The sequence below is a fragment of the Calidris pugnax genome, unplaced genomic scaffold (assembly GCF_001431845.1).
Source record: "Calidris pugnax isolate Ruff unplaced genomic scaffold, ASM143184v1 scaffold74, whole genome shotgun sequence".
NCBI lineage: Eukaryota > Metazoa > Chordata > Aves > Charadriiformes > Scolopacidae > Calidris > Calidris pugnax.
In genome coordinates this window covers 1,509,546-1,536,047 of record NW_015090790.1, presented here as the reverse complement: position 1 = coordinate 1,536,047, position 26,502 = coordinate 1,509,546, and the positions used below count along the sequence as shown (strand labels likewise).

The 26,502-nt window shown below is 42.7% G+C and overlaps 1 protein-coding gene across 2 annotated transcripts in view; it reads left to right on the top strand.

The window, feature by feature from the left end:
* Positions 1 to 26,502, top strand: part of KCNH5 (potassium channel, voltage gated eag related subfamily H, member 5) — a 160,492-nt gene that overhangs the window by 110,172 nt on the left and 23,818 nt on the right. For both annotated transcript variants that reach the window (XM_014966615.1, XM_014966616.1), the window contains 2 exons: positions 10,228 to 10,480; positions 21,002 to 21,198. In XM_014966615.1, coding sequence (XP_014822101.1) covers positions 10,228 to 10,480; positions 21,002 to 21,198 — 450 coding nt within the window. The remainder of the gene's footprint in view (positions 1 to 10,227; positions 10,481 to 21,001; positions 21,199 to 26,502) is intronic.

Genomic DNA, 26,502 nt, shown 5'->3' with positions numbered 1-26,502 from the left:
AAGCGAGCTTTTGTATTGTAAACTACTGTAAATGCATTTAGTCCTATTGTGTAAACTCGAAACGATGTGAAAATTCAACTTTCATTTGCATTTATCTCCTTGCAGTTAAGCCAGAATCCTGTATTATTCCACTGCAGTTTCATTAGATTTTAATGATGCTTTGCAGTTAATTAGGAGAACCTATGCTTTAATTACTGAAATTTCCTTCCATAGTTTCCGCATGTCCGGTTTTATAGATTTTAAAATGCAGTTAGAGCCATAATCTTCAACTCATGGTAAGCAGTGTTCTCTGGTCTGTAAGACAGTAGTGGCTGCTTAGCTACGTAATTAATATGGCTGTAAAATCTGTGACTTAGGTTTTAACAATTTTCCCTTGGTAAAGACTTGCCTAAACTTAGGCCTGGATCCAAAACCTATTTAAAACAGTGGAAGGATTTCAGGAACCTCTGCATCTGGACATCAGTAGTTGCATCTAATCGAACTTCCCAGAAAAGCCCATGTTACAGAAGAACAGAGACAAGATCAAAGTAAGAGCTTGAGCACCGGTTTGAATATTTTGGTGTTTTGTATCCCTTACAGCCTGCAAGTCTGCAAAAGCAACAGTGCCAGCGGCGTGTAGTGCCCCCACTGAGCATCCCTGAGTCTGTATGAATGTAAGGATCAGGCAGCTTGCTTTCAGCTGCAGGACCTTAGCCAAAGCCAGGATTTGTTTTAGCCAAAGAGTGGAAAGCTGTGTCACAGCCAGGCAGCCTTCCTACCTTTAGCTCTACTCGGGAAGGTGTTACAGTGTCCTTCACCAAAACAAAATCAGAAAAGGTTGTAAATCCCAGCTGAGCAATGATGGAAACAGTGGTACAGTCCCAGGGACTGGTCATGTAGGGCGGATCATTTCTCTTGCATTAGTTCCTTCATTGCCCCTTCAAGCCCTGATGTAAGACCCTCTGCATTTAAGTTTAATCCATCTGCACTAACCCTAGAGCAGCAAGTGGGTGGGAGTGCACCGTAGGGACCCAAGGTCAGATTTATTACCGTAGACACAGTGGGGCTGACGGGACTACATTGCAACTGTGGGTGACCTGCTAAATCCAGATAGTGCTCCAAAGTAGGTTGGAATAGGGGATTATTGCCCCTGATCTTGAATTGCTTCTCTGCACTGCTTTGTCAGGCAGCCTGGACGTGACCTTAGAGGTTTCCTCCAGTCTAGTTTTCAACGCTCCAGTAATGAGATTCCGACCAGTCTGCTGTCCGGATATCTTTGCATCACACGATTTCCCACTTTCCCTAAGTTTTATGAACTTTTCAATAAGCTTCTTAATATCTTGCAAAACACGTGTGCTCATGACACATGATTAGTGAGGAATTTCTCAATGTTTCAATTTCCATGACAGAGCTCAGTCAGGTTCCATCATCCAAGGATGTTTTTCTGCCTAACATACAGTATGACATCCTAAACTGTTGCAAATATATCTGCATTGTCACACTGCAATGTGTTCTGCAATGTCATTTGCCACGAAATTTATAATGCATTTCGTTCAGTCGTTCAGCATGTTGAAATGGCTTTGTTTTGAAATCCAAATTCTAAGAACAAGAAGGGTGCTGTACTAACAAAGAGAGAGATTTCTTATATGAGTTTTACAGTAGAATCCTATGGTGATGAACAGTCCTACCGATTTGATGGAGTAAAAAGAAACACATGGGCATGTGTTTCTTTGATAACTGGAGATTTTAAATTCATGTGCTTGAAATTAAAGTACGAGTTAATAACTTGATTGGAATTACTACCACTACACTTATTACTACTGCTTAATATGTGTAGATTCGTTGCATCAGAGCTCAAATATCTATTCTTGAATGAGAGATTCAGTGTATAGCCCCAAAGAAGATTTTTGGCTAAAACTGGTAAGGATGCGATGGGAACTGAAGGCAAAGTGCAAGTCAGAAGGAAGTTTAATGAAGGTCCCTAGTTCTTTGCTGCTTGCGAGAGCAAACCACCCAGAACAGAAATTTGTTTTAAAGCTCCATTCCATTGCCCTTGTATGTGGAAGAGGACTTGTTCTCCCACGCCAAAGTGATGGTGCCTTAAGCACACAATTTTGGCTTCCGTGTTCTTCTCGGGAATAGCTCATCTTTAAATCCTGTCTTCAAACCACAGCCCTTCAGCCTGTCTCTGAGTGTTCACAAATAAGCAGTTAACACCACCACTAAAAGCATTAGCGTATTTATTATTATTACTTAAGGGGAAACAAGCGGCTTCTCGTCCATAATCTTAAATCACTTAAACATGAGAGCTCTCCTCTGACAGCTGGGATGATATATGTAATACATGCACGTGGACTCTTATCTCCTGGTGTAAGAGTGGCTCAAAGAAGATGGATATTTATTTTTTTTTTACATTTAACGCTACAGGTTTCAAGGTTATTCATCTAATAATGAGCACAGCTAAAGACATGACAAAACTGAGAAGCCTTTATATACTAAAAAGTACCTCTCATCCAGCAGAACCTGGTTTTTTGAGAGAGGTAAAAAAGATGCAGTCCATTCTCCATATATCACCATTTTTAAACGGCTGAAAAAAGTCTTTACAATAATAAATGGAGACATGAAACACACACTGAATTCAAATTGCTTAGTTTTGATTGAAATCTCTAGGCAGCAAATGAAAAATTTATAGATATTAGCTCTTCTATAAAAAATAGGTCATTATACATGAAAGCCTAACAAGCATTAACTAACATGCAGATGTTTCAGGGTCTCATCTTATGATAATGTTCTGAAATGTCAGTGAAACCCGAAGATTTTCTCTTCTTGACCTCTATGCTGTTGTATGGCTTAAGATTTGCTCAGAAAGCAATTAAACAAGTGTCTGTCATGTTTTAAGAATTGCTTCCTTCAGAAAAGCCATAGGTTGAAAAAGAGTCTCAACCTGAGCATCAATGGCTATTGGAATAATGAGAGCCAATTCCACATTGCAATGACTGAAATGGAAATCATGGGAAAATAACACAGGATTAAAACTATTTACTGCTGGCCCACTAAGCTTTCGTACAGGAGAGATGAGTTTATGGTAAACAGAAGCAGGTTGTAACTTTATTAAACATTAATCTACAGAAGGACAGTGCAGTGTAGTCATGCTTGCTGTTAATAATATCTTCAAGAGCTGTAGTATTAATTGGTGATGCCCTGAGATGAATAGGGGAATCAGGCTGCCATTCCTATGGTGTCCCGTCACATAGAGGTGTCTGTAAGTGCTGGCTGGATTTCCTCATGGATGACTGGGGTAGAAGGCTTCCAAGCTTCCTGGCCAAAAGAGAACTTCTCCAAAACTAGGTGTGACAGCTGCATACAATTCCCTGCTGAAGAGGGAAGGTAAAAATCGTTTGGACAAGTATTTTTGTTTCGTTGTAGAAGCGGGGTTGTTGGTCGTTCCTTGCAGATCGGGACGAGGTGAACAAGAAGTCTTCCCTCACCTCACAGAGCTGAGCTAGGACCAGGTACAGTTACAATCCATGGTTCTTTGGAGAGCGGGATGCAGGAGAGACGGTCAGGGTCTCACTGTCCTTCACACGGGTCCAAGAGCGGGGCCTGTCCGCCAGTGGGGCTTTCTGTTTCACCTTTATGGATGGTATGGATTATTTACCTCCTGTATGCACTTGTGGAGAGCCAAGAAGGTTTATCCACAATTATCTCTGTCTCTTGGATGTGTTCGTCTTGGGATTGATGCAGATTAAACCATGAACTTGAGGAAGTGCCAGGGCTATACACCATGGCTACGGAGCAGCTCATGAGCTTATTTTTTGGGGGAAGAAAGACCCGAGTAGATGGGTTGGGGATTTTCCTGAGCACTGCCACCAAGGGGACGGATCTGACAGAGGGGCTGTCGGTTCCTAGAGACCACATTTAGGGGAAGGTCTTCTCCAGATCTGTTTTCTTAACGCTTTCACCTTTGAATGTCTTTACATAATGCTGCATGTTAGAAAATAAAGCCACCTCCAGAAGAAGCACAGAATAAAACAAACCATTGATGGACTCCGTTCTTCCAAGGGTGACCTTTGTTCCAGAAGCTGTCGCTCCAAAAAATGTTGTGACTTAAGAAATTCTTTGATGTATGCCATATTCTTTCTGATGTTTATTTTTCTGTCTTTTATCTAAAAAGCTGATTTTAATGATAGAAATCCCTGCAGTCTGCTGTCCTTCGCCCCATTAAAAGGGTCTGGGATGATTATGCTTGGGATGGATATTAATAGCAAAACTGAACACAGTAAAACCTTTAACTGCTGAGACTTCTGTGAACCTTGGGTTACGTGGGATCTGCTACTTTGGGTTATTAGTGAATTTAGGTGAACCAGCAGGCCCTGTGCTGGTGATCCACTCGAGTCCTTAAAGCAGGTGGTGATGCCTCTCGTCTTCCCCTGTTTTTCAGACCTATAGCCAGATTCTATTTGTGTTGAAAATACTGAATTTCATATAATCGAGAGCCAGTTTCTAGGCGTTTTGTAATGTCTCTAATACTTGTTACTCCGTTAAAAGTTGGTTACTTTTGTTACTTTACCACTAAATCTAACCATTTTGATCACTGGTTCATATCATGTGTTGTTAACAAGAAAACAAGCCAAACTCAGTTTATTAGTCTGGATTTTCAGATCTCGGTTTCTGAGCACTTAAATCCAAGTGACCTTGGATTTTCGTGCAATTAAAACGGAGCACACCACTGCTGCTGAAATTCAGTTCTCGGTGCCAAGACATTCCGTGATGTATTGAAGATTACCCTAATGCACGCAGGGTTAATAACTGCTCAGTTCCATACGTCACCTTTGAGTTACTTACAAAATTGCCTGATTATTACAGGAAAGCGTTCTGTGATTTGCCAATCAGCTGTTTTCTTACCTTTGTCTCTTTGGCATTCGTCCAGCGCCGAATGTAACGCTTTTCGCCAGGTCTGCAAAAGAATTCAATGCACAAATGAGCCAAATCCTTCTAAAAGTCTGAGTAACTTGATCAGGTGCCTATAAGGTATCGTGATTGATATTGAATCGGACCTTGATTATGACTGCTGAATATGTCTGAAAACCCAGAGTGGCCTTTCTCCACAAAAGAAAAAGAACTGTTTGTGACCTATAACTGGTTAGAAGTTGGTGAGGCTTATTTTATTTATTGTCAAAGCTGACCTTTTTTTCGTATCTCTAATATTCGTTACAGTTATTCATTTAGGAAACGGTCCGTGTTATTTCAGTGCTGAGACTGTCTAAGCTTTTCACTTGAGTATCAGTCAAATATCCCGTAGCTACAACCCCAAGAAAGTAAGAATCCTGTGTGCTGAAAGAGAATTGCTAATAGATATAGTCCATGATTCACTGGCCCCTTTCCTTTTCGTTAACAGATTCTGTAATATTTGCTAAGACACACTATAGTGTTTTCCGGCTGGGAAAGATTTTTTTTAAAAATCCTTAAACCCGTCCTAAAAGATATTGTTTGGACACACTCTTAATCTGTACAGGTTTTTTTTTTTTTGTTTCAATTTATTTGCTTTTCTTGGAGTTCTTTAATCTCTGCTCCCCATAGAGTTCTTTGAGGGGCTTTTCTCCAACAGCCTGAGCATGCTGAGGACGTGGATGGGAGAGGGAAAAAAAGAAATCAGGTAGAACCTCCTTGGGGATTTTATCCCTCCCTTACAGATCTTGACCTGAAAAAGGCAGCGAGAGGTTTTGTGCCAATTCTCTGTGAGTCTTCAGAGCTGGAGTTACTGCCTTTCCCCATCTCTAGCAGCAACCAGAAGCTTTTTTCTCAGCGTCGGCGTTGTGCGGATGCCCTAGGCTGCTCCAGGGGTGAGGGCGGTGTTGAATCTCCGCACGGGGTGTCGTTGTGCTGGGGTGTGTACCGGCTGGGTGCCAGGTGATGATGGCAGAGCTCAGCAATTATCTTACCCTGACTTTGAGTAGGTTTTAATTTTCTGCGCAAAGAAGGGAAGCGATAGGTGTTATTCTGTGCTTTATTTTTCCTCTCTCAGCTCTGTAGCCGTTCAGGTCTTTATGGATAGGTGCGTGCTGTTCATGTGTGGCACGGAGCCTTGCTCCTTTTCTGGTAGATAAACAGCTTATACAGCCAGTGAAGGTTTTCCTCCGGGTAGAATTCAACTTTCCTCTCATTTTTCACTGGAAATGTAGCAGGTTCTGTTCTTTTATGCTGCTCGGGTGCATATGGGAAAGCTGACAGGGAAGACGGTGGCTCCAGATTTATTACAGAGCAACTTGTGGAGCAGCACAAGCATCTGGTCCCTGCAGACCGCCTGCTCCAAACCCATCAGTTGGTAAAGCATCTCAGTCAGCAGCCTTAATATCCTGCCTAGCTTATAAACTGCAGGTTTCACTGAGAAAGGTCTTGAAGCCTCTAAGGGAATTTTCTCTTCAGGAATTTGTCTCGGTGGTTTTTGATGTGCTTCTGAAAGAGTACATGGGCCAGGACAAGTGTCCCAGCCCATCTTTGGTTCTACTGACATGAAGTCTTGGAGGCATTTCAGTGAAACAAGAGGTTGAGCGTTACAGGATACCCTCTGCCTTCCACTGAATTTCTCTTTTACACCTATGTGTGTGCACTTGCACGCCCTGTGGGCTCGTGGACAACCATGGTGCTACTGCTTTATGTCTTTTTGCTTGCATGCTGCTTTAAAAATGCTGAGATCTCAGTAAGAGCATTTCACAATAAGAACGTTCAAGTCTTGTGTTATCAATAAGGGATCATTTTCAGAAGAATATTTATCTGAATGTGAAGTGCTTGTTTTCTGCTCTTAGGATCTCTGGCCTATTTATCATTAGCTTTCAAATGCTTCTCTGTGATCCTGTATCCTATTACACGTCGTCTTGGGAAGCAGCAAAATTCCTACACACTGTAATCTGTGTCACCAACAGCCCCTTTCTACAGTATAACTAATAGAGAAGCTGGTGGCAGATGCGAGACTCATTCTGAATTCGTAATGTTGGTATTTGTAAACACAAAAACAAGTGCTGCAAAGTCAGGTTGGAGCTCGTGAAGTCCTGTGCTTGGACCGTACAGTGAACACAGATCTGAATGTTGAGATTGTCTGTCTTTGCTCTTTTTCCCCCCTATGTATATCTACATTTATCTTTATCAGTCAAAGCTCCTTTGCCAAATCTTTTAGTATGAAGTATTTCTTTTAGTTGTCATCTGTTTCAGTACTTGCAGCGTAGCAGACAAGAAAACTGAAATAAAGAATATTTGTTCCTGGCTTACTCTTGGATCATTGCTCATTGCCTGCTGTACTAGTTGATAAGTGATATCTCCATGTATCTCCATGCAGTGATATGTCATTAGGAGAATCACTTTATCATGACATCAGAAAATTCCTGAATTATGCTTTCTAAGACTGGCTTTTTCTGTGCAATAGAATTTTTTCCGTCTCTTGGTATTACAGTATGTGATGATAGATGAGTTTGTTGTGTCTATAAACAGAGTAATGCTTGGAGTGCTCACTTTTAGTACTCTGTATTTAACTCTGTATTTGTGAGGAAACAATATGCTGCTTTGCATCCAAGTGGCTTGTATTCCTTAGGGACGCAATTAATTTACATTCCAAAAAACAAAGGCTCCTGGAACATCTCCAGATCTTGCAGTAACAACCTCTGCAATAGTCTAACCAAATTTTCCTGCACTTTGGAAGCTTAAAAGAAAAAATTGGAAATCAGTCATGTATGAATACACACATTTTTCTTAAGAGCAGTGTTTGAGAATTCACAGCTCATGGCCTTGTTAAGTCAAAAGCACTTACATTAATGAAAGTATTAAAGGGACATAAAAAATTTCTAACCATGATTTAGGCCCAAGAGTAGATAAAAATTTAAAAACCATCAATCATGATACAAAAGAAAGCAGAATTTTTCATTAAATTCCTATTGAGAAGAAGAAAGATGGCATGTTTTTTTTTTATTATAAAAAAGATGAGCTTTCTGTTTGATCCAGAAGTTGGGCTAAGGTGAAATAATCACTCTCAAAAGTAATTTTTGTTTTTTACTGGAAAGACTGAGGTGTGTCTGTATTTTTAATGGTAAATGGGATGACTCAGGTAAGTATAAGTTTGTAAAATTGACATTTGCCCCTAATAAAATTATGGAAATGTGATATGGAATATGGTCAACAGTGACTCAGACAAGACATTATTACTAATGCAAATGATGCTTATGGGGAATATGTCTTATCAAATGTGTTTATTATTAATTTTTATTATAAAACAGACGTACCTATTTTAATGTCTTCTGTACAACGTTGTTACAGAAAAATCGCCTTAAGCCAAATTGACTTATCCTGTGTTAAGTCAAATAAAAACTGATCATCTGGTAGATCTAGGAAGGTGGTTGTAAGTGAGAAAATCTCTTGCTTTGGAGAAGTTTCCGAAGAGATACTGTGCTTCATAGTGTTAGGCACAAGAAGCATCATCTCTTTATTTTTTAGTTGAGATCGAGAAATGAGCTGGACATATTCTATAAACACCAACATGTGGAAGGGATTTCCAGTGACTGTAGGTCTTTCATCTAAGGACCATATGAGATCCACTGGCTGTTGGCTGAAAGTTAAAAACAAATCAGTTCAGAAACAGCATGTTTTAGAAGAGAGAGTAACTGTCCGTTGGAACAACTGCCCTGTATCAATTGAAAATATGAAATCTAGCTCTTTTAGGCTATGGTTTTACCAGATATTCTGGGATTGATATGAAGATTATGAATGCAAGAGGTTAGTGCCAATGGTTGCAGTAGCCCCTTCTCGCCTCAAGACTCTCATAGTACGTAGAATAGAAGAATAACTTCTCCTTTAGCTTTTTGCAGTCATTATATCTTTGCAAAGGAACTTTGATCTGTTGAAATTAGAAAGGGACTAAATGTTATTAAACTAGAAATGGTTCGCTATTTTCCCATTCTGTGTTTCGGGACCTTTAGCAATACTTTGCAAACTTACATTTTATACCCCTTCTGCATTAAACAGAAATGAAAATCGCGGCTTTACTTCAATAGTAACATGACCATTTGCCTCAAAGCTTAGTCAGGGTTACCGGAGTCTCCCTCTGTTTGCTAATCTTCGATGGTAGTCACCACATTGACCCAATGTCCCTGTCTCTCACACTGTCTGCAGAGCAAGCTGCCAGATTAATTCCATACAACGAGAAATTAATCAGTACTATTGATCGGCAGGCTTCTTTATACGAGACTTCCAGAGACTTCTTAATCTCACGCTCTTTTCTATTATTTATCCTAGGAAAACTTGAAAAGGTTTTGTATGTTTCTCAGCGCAAGTAGCTACCTTGTATTTTAGGGTTTTAAAGACGTTGGTGTGTTTAGGAGGATGTGCAAATATTAAACACACAGTTTATAAACCTAACAAGACCTACACATTTTCACTTTTCTTTCTTCAGGTGTATTTGTGTTACTGTTTTGATAGGGAAAGCTATTTAAGGTAAGGAATTAATTTAAGGTCTTATTTAATTGATCTGCTACGAAGACATCTCTGTGTTCACAGGACAGTTTTTCACTCAGCTTTTCTTTACATTCCATAAGGTTTCGTAACACTTTCTTTTTGCTCCAATCTCAAACTCTTTGGATTTTCTAGTATGTAAGCCCTCCGGGGCAGGTTACTCGTTGTATGTCTGTACGGCACAGAAACTAAACCCTAGGTGTGTTTGGATCCGCATCGGTAAGTGGTCATCTGCACCAAGACTTTTGAGGACTTGTAGGTTTTCTGGATGTGAGCAAAATACAGTGTTCTCTATTGTGAATTGTACGTCTTTGCATGTCTTCAAGCTCCTTCAGCTCTGAGCATCCATTCTGTGCTCCTGCAGGGATTGAGCGTAGCAGCGGGCGGATAGTCTGGGCACCAAGTCTGGAGGGTCATCCACAAACAGGACATAGTAGTGCCATCTGCAATTCTGGAAACCAAGTGTGGAAACTGTTAGGAATGAGAACAGTGTAACAGGATAGTCCCTTCCTCTGCATCACCGTTTCAGCTGCAGTGAAAGCAGTAGATGGGTTGAAAAAGGCTACCCCAAATTCAAGATAAAACTCCCACCGGAAGCTTTATGAAATAACTGGATGAATGGATCTTAAGATGAAGTGGATCTTAAGATGAAGCAGATCTTAAGATCCATCCATTCAGTGATTTTATGAAGCGCGCGCTGGCCCAGTGTCATATTCCCAGCTGATTATTTTTCCTCTTTTTTTTTTAATTCAGGTTCTCTCAATTTGCCCAAAGGACATGAGAGCAGATATTTGCGTGCACCTAAACCGGAAAGTTTTTAACGAGCATCCTGCCTTCCGGCTGGCTAGTGACGGCTGCCTGCGAGCCCTGGCTGTGGAGTTTCAGACAATCCACTGCGCCCCGGGGGACCTCATCTATCACGCTGGGGAAAGCGTTGATGCTCTTTGCTTTGTGGTCTCGGGATCCCTAGAAGTCATCCAGGACGACGAGGTGGTGGCTATTTTAGGTAACTGTGATGTCCATTGAAATGTTTGTGGTTTTGCCTATGTTTACCTTCTGCTTAGCTTTTAATATTAACTAGGCTTGCCTAGCATCAGCTGGGACTACGGGAGACTAGTGGTTGACGTAAAGTAGAGATGTTCATGTCTCCAGAGATACTGCTCAAGAAGCAAACCCTTCATCTTTTTTACGATTGGGAATGCTCTTTCTGGCCAGAATGGCTCACTGGTCACAGCGTCTCTGAGCTGAAGAGAATGGCATCTGTGTGCTTGACATCTTTTAAATAGCCTGGTAAAAGAAATGGACATTATTTATATTAGTCTCTCGAGGATTTCCACATCAGCCTTCACACTGGGATTTTCATTTGTCTGTATTCTTGACCAGAATAACATCTGCAAGCAGTCTGTACAAGGAAGCAAAATTGTGGCTTGCAGTGAACTGGCTTTACAGAAAATAAATAGTCTGATGTGACTATGCAAAGAGATAGGGATGCACCAGCTACCCAGCCACATACGTGAGAAGTCTCAGTAATGGGGGATCCCCAGGTTAATCACCTTTTCACCCCCCTGTCGTGTCTGGTTTGGTTGGGTGCAGTTGGTGGGAAGGAACCTAATGAAGACTCCTCACTTGCTTGTGTGGGGTTGGGAGAGGTTTAGCAGATGGTGGTACTGAGTTGTTGAGGGAGGAGTCATGCTCAGAGGCAGAACAATGTAGAGGAAGAACTGGTGGCTCTGCATGAAAACCATCCAGACCCTGTCTTGCCTGTTTAAAATACATCCATTTATTGTAGAACTGGTCTCCTTTTCCATGTTAACTATTTGCCTTCTCCTGAACTGGATCTGTGGCTCCCTGAGGGCAAATCTAGTGGGTGGCCTTGTCCTAGGGGACCTCTCACACCCCACTGAAGCTTTGTACTGCTTCTTCCCTGCAAGGGTGGGTCAAGAGGGCACCATGGGTCCCCCTTGTACCTCATGGGGATGATCACTGTGGGAGATGAGGGTTAAACTTAGGAATTGCAGTGCCATGTGGGAAAAGGGCAGAGCTGGGGAGTCATCTAGATGTCCCTACTCATTGCACTAGTTGAGGATGTCCCTACTCATTGCAGGAGAGGAGGGACTAGATGGCCTTTAAAGATCCCTTCCACCCAAAACTATTCTCTGATTCTGTGATTCTATGACTGCGTGGGGACGGCTCCTCGAGGGCATAACCCAGGTCTTCCCAGCTGGAGAGTATGAACTTGGGAAAAGGCACATCACCGCTCTTTTGTTATACCTACGGCAACTTTCTGTATTCTAGTATGTAATAAGGTTTTTAAAAATAGAGATTTAGTGTAAGAATGAATCTGCTTCTGTATTCAGATGTGAAGTCATTATGGTGAAAGCTCCTAAATCTGCAATTTCCATGGTAAAATATTCCTTGTACTTCAGCTCACTGAACCATTTCATTTTTATTATTAATCTTAGGGACGATATCTTATGTTTGCTTACAGCTTTTTTAAAAAGAAAAGCTTTAGGTGTAAGTACCAGCATTTACACAAATAAATGGTTTTCTGGGTATTATAATTAAAGCAAACAATAAATATGTAATTTAGTGAGCTAGAAGCTATCCCTAAATGGATTACATGCAAAACTTTATTGCATTTATTAATTAATATTGTGTGTTGTTGGTTGGGTTTTTTTTTTTTTGTAGCTTGTAGATATGGTAAGTCCTGTATTTCTATTATTCTCTATTTGGCTGGAGAGGCCTTTAACCATATCTAGTTAAAGTGAATTACCTTTAATTACCGAAAGTGCCTTCGATTCTGCCATGGCTGCTGACAGGCAATCCAGTGACTCAAAGCTGTGTTCATTGGGTACTACAGGGGCTGGCAGAATGTGTAAATGTAACTTAAAGCAAGATAAACTGCTTCCTCCAGTCATAGAGCACACTGAAGAGTTTTTTTCCTGCTCTGACAGATTATTTAACAGAATAGTGAACTGAGTAATTATGAGATGTTGCATCCTAAAAATTCACTCGTGGGAGCAAATCTCTCCCAGATGTAGTTGCAGAGACATTTATCGTGGCAGCTGTGGCACCTGGAATAGTGATTACAGATCAGACAGTGAGGAACATAATTTTTATCGATCTGTTCTGCCTCGAGAAGTTCGAGCACAAGGAAAGTGAATCTGCCTAAGGGGTAGAGCAGGTTTAAAAGCCTCTGCCTAATGTGAAAACCTTTGTGGTCTGCTTTGAATACTCCAAGCATCTGCCCTCACACTGGGTTTCCCGGGGAAAGTCAACTTATGGGGTTGTACGGTCAGTCTGTCCATCTTCCCCATCCCCCAGCAGCCACCTGCAGTGGAAATGCGATAAGGATCCTTTGGAAACATGTCCTCATTTATTTCCTTTGTGACAGCAGGAGCCGTCCATTTCCTAAGTTTGCTTTGGAACCGGTACTTTGCAGTTACTGCGTAGTGTTAATTAATACCGTAGTGTTATCTGCCTTGTTTAGAGAGAGAGAGAGAAAAGGTGTGATTTTTTATTATTTTTTTTTTAACAATGCTCATCTGCAGATGAAAGTTTTGATGTATTCTTAAAAGTGGAATATCCTAGAATAGTGAATCAGGTAGGGACAACAAAATGGATTAAGAACACGCATCTTCTATCCCTTACACTCGTTGTCTGAAGTGCGGGGCTTTGTCCTCCCTCGGGTCCCAGCATGAGTCACTCTGTGATGTTGCTGCTTTTGCCCCTTCTCCACCTCCCCTTATCAGGTTCCCTTCCCTCACAGCCAGGTGAGCACATCCAGACTCCCTGCCTGCCGAAACAGTGGCCTCAGGAGACTCGGTGGCCTCAGAAGACTTGGCGTCCCGTCCAGGTGCTTTCACTGAATTTCACTGAATTTTTAGAGTTGGAAGGGGCCATAGAGATCTAGTCCAACTCCCCTGCTGAAGCAGGATTGCCTAGAGCTTGTCAGAGCATGTTACTCAGGACTAGAGCATGTTACTCAGGACTTACTTTCTGCAGGCTGCACCGTGGAGACAACCATCTTTTTGTTCAACAGCAATTTTCCCAGCTCAACAGCCCCAGCTTTGGCATTTCTTGTGCTTGAAAGCAGGTGAAACCCAGTGATTGCCAGGGCAACTTGCCTCCCCTTTGACGTTCTGTTCTCCTATGGTCTGGTTTTGCTCTCATTTGTGGGTAATTAAATGCCCAGCTGCTGCAGTAATCAACATTACAGAAATTGGTACAGTAAGAGAATGAATCCAATTGTAGATCTGCAGACCCATTGATGAAGATACCCAAATGCCCCATCACGTTCCCCTCGTTGTTATCTCCCTTTCTTGAGGATGGTCTTGCACCTTTTGCAGGTACTGCTGGCTGCTGGAGCAGAGGGCACACCATATACAGTGGTGTGGTGGAATGCTGCTTCACTGGAGAAAACAAGGTCCAGTCATTTTATCCAGTTGCCAGGGTAATGGAGAAGGGCAAACAGTCTTGTCTCTAATTATCAAACTTTCCTAGCAAGTGAGGTGACCCTGAGAAAGCACATCAGTAATTTTCCAGCGTCTCAAGAAGGAGTAAACAATTTAACTGCCACTGCTCTGCAGGAGGAGGTGTTAGCAGCGGAGAAGTCTTGGGAAGGACTGGGGGTTTGAAGCCCCCCAGGCTAATGAAACAAGGCATTTGCCTGCAGAGGACACCTAGCAATTCACCCTGCTTCAATTAACCTGCATTTGCTTCTGGTGAGGAGTTCCATATAAGTGGTGATGCCAACCAAGTGTCTCTGGAAGCTGCTTTCCAGCTCCCACTGTTTGCACAGCTGACTGCCTTAAGTTGTGCAGTAACTTAAACTGGGCAGATTGATTAACAAGGTTTCAAGAAGTCGTTTCGCCAGCAGGAAAAATAATGACCCACCACGGACAAATGTTGATTGGAGGAATTGATCAAAAATATTGCTCAAACTGCATAGCGATAAAAATGTATTGAGCAGTGAAATCCTAGTAGGGGCTGCTACTGAATGAATTCAATTTTGATAGCCAAGCCAGAATGGATATAGATTTAATAGCTCATATTTCACCCACACTTAGGGTCCTGATCCCATACGTATTCCATGAAGTTGTTACTTGCCTTTACGTGTTGCATATTAATTCTCATCATGGTCTCCGTATAGTCCCAGAGCAACCTGTTGTTTATTGGTTTTATTGTTTTTAGGCAAGCCAGAGTTTCACTTACTAAAGGTCTGCTTCATGAATTATCTCCAGATGTTTGGTCTGGGAAGGGGATGTTATGCACTATCAGAGGAGTTAAGGAAAGCAAGAGCTCAGGTGGCATGTGTTCTTCAATCTGGTACGGCAGCTGAAAATAGGGATGAGTCTTTTTCTGCTTCTAATCTTACATGTGTTTGGAGGTCGAAAGTCTCCGACCAAATGACACCGAGGAAAGTTCTTTAGAGCCTGAGCAAGTAGCAGCTCCCATGTAGGTGAGCAGGAGACCCAGGCACTCCGTAACTCCCATCCATGTCCGTTAGCAATTGGGTGTTTGGGATCCACGCGTCAACACTTTGAATTTCATTGGTGTCACACAGCCGGTGTGCAGGACAAGACTGTATGACATGAAGAACCATAGAACCATAGAATCGTTTAGGTTGGAAGGGACCTTTAAGATCATCAGTCTAATTCCATCTCATCGTATGAGTAGCTAATTCAATTAGTTGAGTTGCAGCTTGGGTTTCTCCTCAAGTGGGATGAAGGTAGCAGAATTTGCCCCTATGTCAAATAAACTCTTGATATTTTATACTGAACTTTTTTTTTAATTTATTTTCCATGTGAAGTAAACCAAGGCAGACTAATGGTGAGGGTTTCTCCAGGTTGGTAACATCCACATGGGAGCAACTTAGGGAACAGTGTCCTGTGTCCTGTTTCATCTATAGGAAAAGTCTCTCTTGTTCCAATGAGTTAAAGCTCTAAATTAATCAGGTGGTAAATATTCATAAAGGAAAGGGTTGGGTTTTTTTCAGCTAGCAGGACTGCAATAATTATAGTGACGCAGGTATTTTTTTTAAAGTACTGAATCTCAAAGTATTTTGCAAAATACTTGAAGGATTACTGATCTGGGAACCGAGTTCTTCTTAAACACATTCCTTGGAATAAATTGTATCTTGCAGGTCTGGGTTGGCATATGTAGTACCGTGTAAGATTTAGTCCCACTGATGCTTATTCAAAAGTGTTATAAGCTCTTACTGACATCGTTGAAGGGGACATTAAATTTTCCACATTATTTGCTAAATTTAAACTATCTTTGTGTTTATCTGCATGATAGTTAACAATAACAAGAAGCATCAATCTTAATTTAGTGCCAGCCAGTGTGTTATAGATGTGATCTGCAGCCTCCAATGTCAGAAAGATTCCTTTCACTGAATTGCAGTGTTTCTGACTTAGACCTGCACGCTTCACTGCCAAACCCAGGAGGCTCAAAAGTCTTGGCAGCGCAAAAAAAAAAAAGGAAAATTATTTAAAAATCATGTATAATATTTCTTTTAAAACAAGCTAACAGTTTGAGACAATCTGATTTGCCTTCGGAGTTTTGAAGATGGTGGGAATGGTCAGGCTTTCAAGTTTATTTCCTCAGTCAGGAAGAATAGAAGCTTATTTCTGTATAAAATCAAAAGGGAGACATCCTGTCTCCAGGAGCTGGGGCTTCTAAAAAAATATGAAGTGCTAGGAGACTTGCACTAAAAGCAAGAGAGATGGGGACCATAAAACCTTCACTAGCAGGATGATATCTATATAGACCTTTTGCTCTTCTTGCAGCAGCCCTGAATATTGGAAGAAAGGTGAATTTGTGTTCTAGGTGCAGATGGGGAGTGTTGCAGTGTGTTAAATAATGCAAATAGAGCATGGACTTGGATCTTTGGCACAGTCTCGTGTTATTGTTTCTTTGCAGACTATTTTGACAGCCTTTGAAATGGTAGAAATGCTGTGGTTTCGTATCAGTCTGCCTTCTCACATGTTAATGTGCAGTCCTGTAGAGCTGGGCTTCTGACTGGTCAGTGCTCGGCTCCGATCTGATTTTCAAGGGAGTTCTGGCCCTTCTGGATGCCCTGGGAAGGGCTGAGGTTGTGGCTGAAACATTCACAGTGGCAAGGAGCCCTCTCTCACAGTCTAGTAGCCATCTCCGCACATCAGGAAGCAATGATGTCCCAGCTAGCAGGAGACGGCTGATAAATTTCCACCACTGCATCACCTTTGTCTTCTCCAGATGCCCTCTTCAGACATAAACAGCTGTATTATCTAAGTCCAGAAATCCTGCCAGCATAGTAGTCTGTTTCCAAAAATGGCCAGGAGCAGACGTGCAGGAGAAAGTTGGAAGATTAGGTAAGCAAACAGCGATGCTTCCCCAGAATATTTTCCAGCTGTTTATTAAATTGTGTTTGAAGGTCTTCCTCACCCAGAGGGAAATCTTTTATCTTTAGTAGCCACGGATGGATTTTATTTCATGAATATATCCCATAATTTTATAAACCTATGCAACCACCCCCAGTGTCCCATGGCAAGGAGCTGCAGAGGTCACCTGGTCACTGAACCATACAGAGCTGGGTGCTGCTCTGGGTAACAGGAGCTGATTCCCTCCTTGCTTATTGGATTTCTACATCCATTTGAGTTAACATCTGTCCTGCAGCCAGAGGTTTCACTGCAGATGTATGGGCACAAGCAGATGTGTTTGTATGAATACAGGCACCAGTAGATGTAATTATGGCTGCAGGGACTTGATATAGCCCTCCACTACAAGAAGGGCATTGAAGTGCTGGAGCATGTTCAGAGGAGAGCCACCAAGCTGGTGAGGGGTCTGGAGAACAAGTCCTACGAGGAGAGGCTGACGGAACTAGGCATGTTAAGGTTGGAGAAGAGGAGGCTGAGGGGAGACCTCCTTGCCCTCTCCAACTCCCTGAAAGGAGGGTGTAGAGAGGTGGGGGTTGGCCTCTTCTCCCAAGGGAATAATGCCAGGAGCAGAGGAAATGGTCTGAAGTTGGGGCAGGGGAGGTTTAGATTAGATATTGGGAAGAATGACTTTCCTGAACAGAAGATAGCAAGAAGATCTCAAGCTTAGCAACAGTGATTTCTTTTATCTGTGGTTTGGGTGCACATTCTGAAACACGGCATGGTGCAGAGTTTCAAAGTGAACGACCACTTCTTGCAACTTCTCGGCTTCTATTCACTATGTATTACCTTAAATTTGGGTAGAAAACAAGTATTTCACTTACATTTCAGTGGAAAAAATTGCAGTAGTCCCTAGTCTTGAATTCTGTCTTTTTAACTGCACTCTGCAGCTGCTGAAAGCAGCACTCGATTCTGTCTGTGTCCACCTCAGAGAGCAAATGAATTAAGCAATTTCGTGCATTTCAGAAATGGTCTGTTTTCTATAAATTATGTAACAGTGCTGAGTATGTCTGTAAACCAGGTTTGGAGCTGTGGGTACAGACAAGGACAATTAACTGCAAAGGGTAATTTCAAAACAGTACATTAAATAAATGATATGTTACTAGAAAATGCTCTGTGATAAGGACAGCATTTTTAAAGCGGTTTGTTTTATAAGTTATACCAGCTGTATTGTGTGTTGTAGTTGATTTTTATTACATCAAAATCTGTAGAATTAAAAACAGTTCAATGAGAATGCAGTTATAAATTTCCTAACGGATGATTCTGCTATGTAGACTTTGGTTAGAAAATGAAAACAAGGAAATGTGGGTAAGGACTTGCAGACTTTATTTTACTGAACATGAGAAATGTTAGATATGTTTTACTGGATGTAATATAATACCTAAAGCAGAAATGGAAATAGAGAGATAGAGCCTCTGACATCAAAAAGTAATAAGGTTGGGTAAATTATTCCCGAATAATTTGTTCCCAAAATAGAGTTGAGTGAAATGTTACAAGTTTTTAAAGGAGGAGATATTAAAATGTATTACCTTTTTTTTAAATCCCAAAACTATAAAATCACCAACCTTCTCCAAGGGGCTACTTGAGGTACCTGAAATCAATACCACCACTGACTGATTGACTTCAGTTTCCTTTTAATAACTACTAAAATAAGGAGCTTGGCTATCATTGGGGTCTGAAACAAAAAATGCCCTTTGTACCACAGTTTTTGCTTCAAAATTTGAGGTGTCAGCCACAAACCACTCACCATGGCCCTTGCCCAGCCTGTGGTTGGCGGGCAGCTGGGCAGCAAGAAGCAGCTTTTGGATGTTTCAAGGTGCTTTCTGCTGTTGCCACTAGTTCTTAGAGCAACCATAGGATCCAAACCTGAAAGCATCTCTCCAGTCTATAATGGTGCCTTGCTTGGATCGGGAGCATGATTTTGAATCTGATGTCCTGATCTTCTCCACTTCTCCTCCTTCGGCGTCTAGCACGGCAGCTGTCGGGGTGTGTGGGTTCCTTGCAGAGGACGAGAAACTTGGGGATATGGAGGAGCACATCTCATGTACTTCCACACCTGCCCTCCACCCCTCCTTTCTTCTTGGGCTCAACTCCCGATTTCTCTACCTCCTTCCCTCCAAGTGGTGCAGGGGGACGAGGAATGGGGGTTGTGGTTCAGTTCATCACTCCTTGTCTCTGCTTCTCCTCAGGGGAGGGCTCCTCGCACTCTTTCCCTGCTCCAGCATGGGGTCCCTCCTGGGGGAGACATTCCTCCATGAACTTCTCCATTGTGAGTCCTTCCCACGGGCTGCAGTTCTTCATGAACTGTTCCAGCATGGGTCCCTTCCACAGGGTGCAGACCTTCAGGAACAGACTGCTCCAGTGTGGGTCCCATGCGGGGTCACAAGTCCTGCCAGGAGCCTGCTCCAGCACAGCCTCTCCACGGGGTCACAGCCTCCTTCAGGCACATTCACCTGCTCCAGCATAGGGTCCTCCATGGGCTGCAGGTGGATATCTGCTCTACCATTAACCTCCTTGGGCTGCAGAAGGACAGCCTGCCTCACCATGGTCTTCACCGTGAGCTGCAGGGCAATCTGTGCTCCAGCGCCTGGAGCACCCCGTCCCCCTCCTTCTTCAATGACCTACATATTTTACGTATCTTTTTACGTAAGATACGTATTTTACGTATTTATACGTATCTTTCTACGTATTTTTCCTCACACTCCTTTTCCTGGTTGCTTTCCTGCAGTCTTTTCCCTCCCTTCTTAAATATGTTAAAACCAGGGGAGGTTTAGATTGAAAATTAGGAAAAATTTCTTCACGGAAAGACTTATCCAACACTGGAATGGGCTGCCCAGGGAAGTGGTTGAGGCACCATCCCTGGAGGTGTTCAAAAGACAGATTGACATGGTCCTCAAGAATATGGTTTAGTGTGGTTTTTTGGGGTTTTTTATTGCTTATTTCTTATTTATTTTTTTGTCAGAGTTAGGTTGATGGTTGGACTAGATGATCTCTAAGGTCCCTTCCAACCTAGACAATTCTATGATTCTATGATTCGATTCTGTGTTATCACAGAGATACCACCACCATTGCTTACGGGCTAGGCCTTGGCCAGCAGCGGGTCCAACTTGGAGCCAGGTGGCATTGGCTCTGTTGGGCATAGGGGAAGCTTCTAGTAGCTTCTCACAGAAACCACCTGTGTAGCACCCCCCCTGCTACCAAAACCTGGCCACACAAAGCCAATACACCACCCCTTGGAGCTCTTCTGTCCATGGGACTGGACTACAGCTGGTCCTAAGTCCTCCAAATGTGCAGGTCCTCAGCAGCACCTGTTCTGCTACTCTGCCTACCAGTGTAGAAATAGCCTTCAGGTGTAATTTTCACATCTGGTTAAAGTTGTTTATACATGCAAGTGTCTTAAGGTGTCAAACCCTTTCTTACTCAGCGAACATCTAAATACTTAAGTGTAAGCCCCTACTTAAGTGGATGTGGTTTGGTTTGGAGCTAGACTTCTGGATATGCTTAAGACTTGGGGAGGTTAAAAGTCTCAGGGAGGTTCTTGGTGGGTTTTTCAAAAGGAATGTTGCTGCTCACACTGCATTAAAAATCTTTAAACATCCTTTAAAATGTGGTTCTTGGGTCCTGGAAGCTGGCTCTTGCACTACCCTGCAAGATGTAGGGTAGGTGATGTAGGAACCTAGGTGTCATAGGTTTTTGGGTAAGAGCGGGGCTCCTAACTCCTTTAGGAACAGGCCCTCAGAAATATTCAATCACCTGAACATTAGTTAAGTGCTTATTATATTCAGGAGCCTTTGAAAAATCCATTACCTGCATCTTCAGTTACAAGGAGACCTTTACAGCAAGCTTTTATGCTTCGTGACACTTCACAAGAGCCACCTATAAATACCTTAAACATCTACTACTGCTAAGGATACTCTGGTACCTCAGATACTTTTAAAACTTTTACCCTTATTAGTTTGCACAGTTGGGAGCTTATGTTAGAGTTATTGGAAGCACAGGACAATGTGGGAAGAAATCATTTGTGTGTTGAAGAACATTTGTGTGTTGAAGAACATGTGTGTGTTGAACATCAGCGTTACCTTTTAACATATTTTTCTGCTGTTTTTCAGGTAAAGGCGATGTGTTTGGTGATATCTTCTGGAAGGAAACCAGTCTGGCCCACGCGTGTGCCAATGTACGGGCTCTGACATACTGCGATTTACATATTATTAAACGAGAAGCCTTGCTTAAAGTGTTGGACTTCTATACTGCTTTTGCAAACTCGTTCTCGAGGAACCTTACGCTCACCTGCAATTTGAGGAAACGGGTAAGACCACAGCTTGTGTTTTCCCCTCTCTCTGCCCAAGGGACTGCACTCTCTTGCAGACTGTTTGCGGTGTTTAACAACCCCCAATTTGCTCTTGATGTTTTCAGGTCATTGCAGATTAACTGGCCTTTCAATAAGTGTTGTCGCTGGTCGTTAATGATGGCTCAATAAAAGTCACCCATAGATTTGCAGCTCTGAGAAGCAGTCCTAGCAGGGTGACATATGAATTACATTTCTTTTCCTTCTTTTCAGTTGCTGTTTTTTGGCTTTTTTTCCCTATTGCCTAATGTATAAAGTTATTTTACTGATATAATATCTGATTCTGAATTCCCCAGAGGTGAGGTTTTGTCTCTCACGTGCTAAGGTACAGGTCAGAGGACAGTCTAATGGATCTGCGTGGCATAGAGCAACCGAGAGAAATTTATTGATGTTAAATAAATAAAATGTACTCGGCCAAAGTATTGGATTAATACCCGCTTCTCTCACTTGCATAGTTTAGAATTTTAATATGGTGAGGTTAATAAAGCTTGGTAGCAGTTTTACATTCACAGCTCACTTCTTAAACCCTCCTGCTCATTTTATAATCAATCAGCAGTGCTCACTAGCCATTAGTCCTTTCAAAGAACACTCCATCTAAAAATTAATTAGCTATAAGGACATATCTCGAAAACTGTTTAAGGGATTCTTCAATTCGCATTGCGGCTGCAAAATTTAGTCTTTATGATGTTTTTTTTAAGATTGATGAGGGTTATATAAATTTCATTTGCATAGAGAAATCTCATAGCAATGATTTATAGATTATTGAGCATTAACTGTGATCCTCTGGCTGCCGAAACACATTTTTCTGCAATTGTACCTAGGGCATCTCACCTGCTAATGTACCGAGGCTGTGACAGTATTTCACAAGACAATTTCAGCCTCTACAGTAACAGGCTCGATTTTTACTTTTCTCAGTCTAGTTTCTCTCTAGCCACTCGAGCATCTTACAAATGTTTCTTTCAAATGAGTTAATTTTTAGTGCATTCCTTGTGATCGTTAATATACCAAGTACGGCACAGAATACCCATGGCAAAAGGCCGATGTGATGGCATTGCAGTCCCCCTCTGTCTGTGCTGGAGCCTGAAAGAGCTGAATTATAATCACGTTTGGTTCCAGCTTCTCAACTTACCTCTGATTTGAAGCTTGTTAACTTTGCTTCAGACCTGAAGAAGGGCTTCGGGGCTCGAAAGCTGGTTTGGGGTTTCTAGCTTATCCCTTCTCCGTTGATAAGATGTCCTCCAAGCCTTGACTTCAGCATCCCCCCCTTTGCCATCTTGCCTACATGCAACATAGAATCATAGCATCATTCAGGTTGGAAAAGACCCTTGGGATCATCGAGTCCAACCATCAACCCCACTCTAATAAGTTCTCCCCTACACCATATCCCCCAACCCCACATCTGAACCACTCTTCAACATATTCAGGGATGGGGACTCAACCCCCTCCCTGGGCAGCCTATTCCAGGGCCTGACCACTCTTTCTGGGAAGAATTCTTTCCTAATGGCCAGTCCCGTGATGACAATTGTGCTCAGGCATTGCTGACGGTGATTTAATGGGACAAGATAATCCCACGTACGTTGTGCCAAATTATATTCTTTCCCTCTCAAAACTCTAAACCTGTCACTTCAGCTAACTTCCTGGGACTCACTTTCCCCCATCAGTTGTGACCAGGTTGTGTACAGCAAAATGAAGTACAGGTATTTTTTTTCTGACAGGGCAATGTGTTGGAGTTCAACTCTGTGGTCCAGGGATGCATACGGGGAATAGGCTTGTGGCTGGGTTTTCATGGGTGTTTTCCTTTCCCACGCACCTTTTTTTCAGGAAAATTGGTTCCCCTGCAGGGCCCTACCACGAGGAGTTGCCCAGCTGGAAAATCTCATGGAGCTTAGGTCCCCAGTATGTCTGCTATATAGCTCAGCATTAAGGACGTGGACTTTGCCACAGGGGCAGTGACTCAAAGCAAGAAGGAGCGGCACTTCTAAAGGAATCACAGAATCTTCTAGGTTGGAAGGGACCTTAAAGATCATCTTGTCCAACCGTCAACCTAACTTTGACAAAAATAAACGCCCACACAACAAACAAAAAGCAACACCATCACTAAACCGTATCTCCCAGCACTACATCAACCCGTCTCTTGAACACCTCCAGGGATGGTGCCTCAACCACCTCCCTGGGCAGCCCATTCCAATGTCTGATAACCCTTTCGGTGAAAAATTTTTCCTAATATCCAGCCTGAACCTCCCCTGGTGTAACTTGAGGCCATTTCCTCTGGTCCTGTTGCTTGTGACTTGGGAGAAGAGACTGACTCCCACCTCTCTACACCCTCCTTTCAGGGAGTTGTAGAGAGCAATAAGGTCTCCCCTCAGCCTCCTCTTCTCCAGGCTGAATAACCCCAGCTCCCTCAGCCTCTCCTCACAAGACTTGTGCTCCAGACCCCTCACCATCTATGCTGCTCTTGGATCTTGCAAAAGGGAAGGAACTGTTGGTTGGGTGCACAAGTGGGCATTACGTGTGGGTGGGTGGAGAGTCAAAGGAAAATCATGTCAATGTGGTGCATGCAGGGTGGGGTTCCTTTCACCGAAAGCTCTGTGATGACATCCAAGGTCGACACCAGTCGCCTTTATAGCCCTGGAGGAATGGTTCCTCCCAAAGACAATCATCTGGCCCCTCTTCAGTGCCCAGTCTGGGATGGGAGCATCACCCCCTTTCTGTTGACTTTTGAGACAGTTCTTGATCACCAACTTTTAAATGCCTAGGATACATCAAGTGAACTCCACCTGATGTCTCCTTCAGTTTTAATCAAGGAAGAAACTTTTAGGAAAAGTCTTACTTTTAGTATTGCAGTAAGATGTGCTGAGCTGGAGCCTGCTTTGCAGAAATTCTGTGTATTGTTCCCAGGCACAAAATAGATCGTGCTACTTTCCACACCGGGGACGCAATCAAGTCCTGTTACATAAAGTTATATGGGGGATTGTTTCAAACCTTTTATCTGCTGAAGGTATACGTGATTCCCTGTTGGGCACCCAAGTGTTTGACGGTGAGTTCGTCTCTTAGGAGAAGCAGTGCCATCCAGGAGAATTTCATCAGGTGAACAGAAAGTGATCGTTCAGGCAGTGAGACCGGGCTGGCAGAGCTGCGCTGCACTGCAGCAGTTTGTGCAATCTTAAATGGAAACAAAATCATTGTCTCCTTTAATTGATTTCAATCGAAATATACCCAGCGCTTTTTCTACGCCGTCATGGCTTGTAAGTTCTGACATTTAATTACAACAAAAATACACTCCTTACAGTTCTGCGCTGGAGAAAATGGATGTTCTCACTGTCAAAAATAGACAGGCAGAATTGTTCTTTCATCAGGTCTGCCCTTCGAAATTCTTGTACTCGTACGTGGATGCACACACACACGTGTGTTTGTGCTGCACCGTCCCTCAACAAGCACTAAGATAGAGTCCATAGACTGCTAAACCATTGAGATGTTCAAAAGGCTAATAAATTAATAATAGTACTGAGTACAGAAGGTTAGTTCCACATGACAGGGAAGACAGAGTCACGCCGAAGTGGGAAAATAATGTTTTCTCACTCCCAAATAACATTTAGAGGCCTGGTATGTTGAGTGACCTACTTAAGGCATCTGCTCAGCATGCTATTATCAACTCTGGAGTTTTGTTTTTCTTTTATGTGTGTTAGGTAACTTAGCCATCATGCTGCATTTATGAGCCCGTGAAGTGGGCATGGCTGCTAGCTCTTCAACCTGCAGTCACCTCTCCTGCCCAGCGTGGCGAGGCAGCTTTTAATTTCTACTTGCAAATTACTGTAGCGTCTCATGCTTCGTGCTCTGAAGCCTTTATGGCACATCTAACATCACTAATGTCCACCCCAAGGCAGCACCAGGACTTTGAACTTTTTTTTTTCCAAACAGGGAAAAATAATTAATCTGGAAAGATATTCTGTAAAATCACAATGAGGTTACACAGTCACCTCTGAGGACTGAAAGTTATAACATGGTGTTTAGCATGAGTCTTCAAAGAGTTAATTACTGCCTTCTGTTGTTGGAAGAGAATATTAATAATGTCTAATTCATTAAGTGCCTCTCAAGACTTCACGCAGCCAGAGGAGGGGCACTCTGCATTTTAAGTCATGGAGCTTGGCCTGAGAGGGGGAGCCTGGACAGGTTTCTAGGAGGCTCAAAGCTCTATAAATGCATCTCCATTTTATTGATTGTTGAAATTCAGGAAGGAAGGCCCACATCAAGCTACCAAATGTGTTCCCGTAGAAAACAAGTGTTGAGATGAAATATTTTTAAAGCTTTTTTTTTTTTTTTTCTCCTTTGCTCATCATTGCTTCTATTTGCACCAGTTCAGTCACCATCTCCAGCTAACTGCTGGACCAACACAGTCTGTGCAAGTGCAAGAAAAAAATCAGATTGAATTTATGGCCCTCCTGAATAGTGCTGGAGCGTGTCCAGAGGAGAGCCACCAAGCTGATGAGGGGTCTGGAGAACAAGTCACACGAGGAGAGGCTGAGGGAACTGGGCATGTTGAGTTTGGAGAAGAGGAGGCTGAGGGGAGACCTCATTGTCCTCTACAACGCCCTGTAAGGAGAGTGGAGAGAGGTGGGTGTTGACCTCTTCTCCCAAGGGAGTAATGAGAGGAGCAGAGGAAATGGTCTGAAGTTGGGGCAGGGGAGGTTTAGATTAGATATTGGGAAGAATGACTTTCCTGAGAGGGTGGTCAGGCACTGGAACAGTCTGCCCAGGGAGGTGGTGGAGCCACCATCCCTGGAGGTATTTAAGAAGCGTGTAGACGTGGCACTTGAGGGCGTGCTCTAGTGCCCAAGATTGTTGAGTTGGATTTTTGTTGTGGTTTTTTGTGTATGGTTGGGCTCAGTGATCTCAGAGGTCCCTTCCAACCACAAAGATTCTGTATTTCTGCAATTCTGAAATCACAGCTAAAATTGTCCTGTCGTTCAGTAAAGCAAAGATTTCTCCCACAGCTTTTAAGGTACATAGTCACATACTGCTGTTTTCTACCAGGAGCAAAATGAGCTGTGTTAAAGAACTGAGTCAGAAGCAAGCAAGGGAAGACAACAGTTGTCCCTATAGAACCCCTGGTGCATTTGCTCCTGGAAAGTGTGCTGGAGAGTGAGTGAAGGAGATGCCAGGAGAAAAGATTGCCTTTAAGGCAGTGAGATACCATCCGCAGAGGCTCGTTTCTTTTCCCTGTGATGCTCTTAAAGCCTGGGACAACACTGTGAGCGACTGATGTTA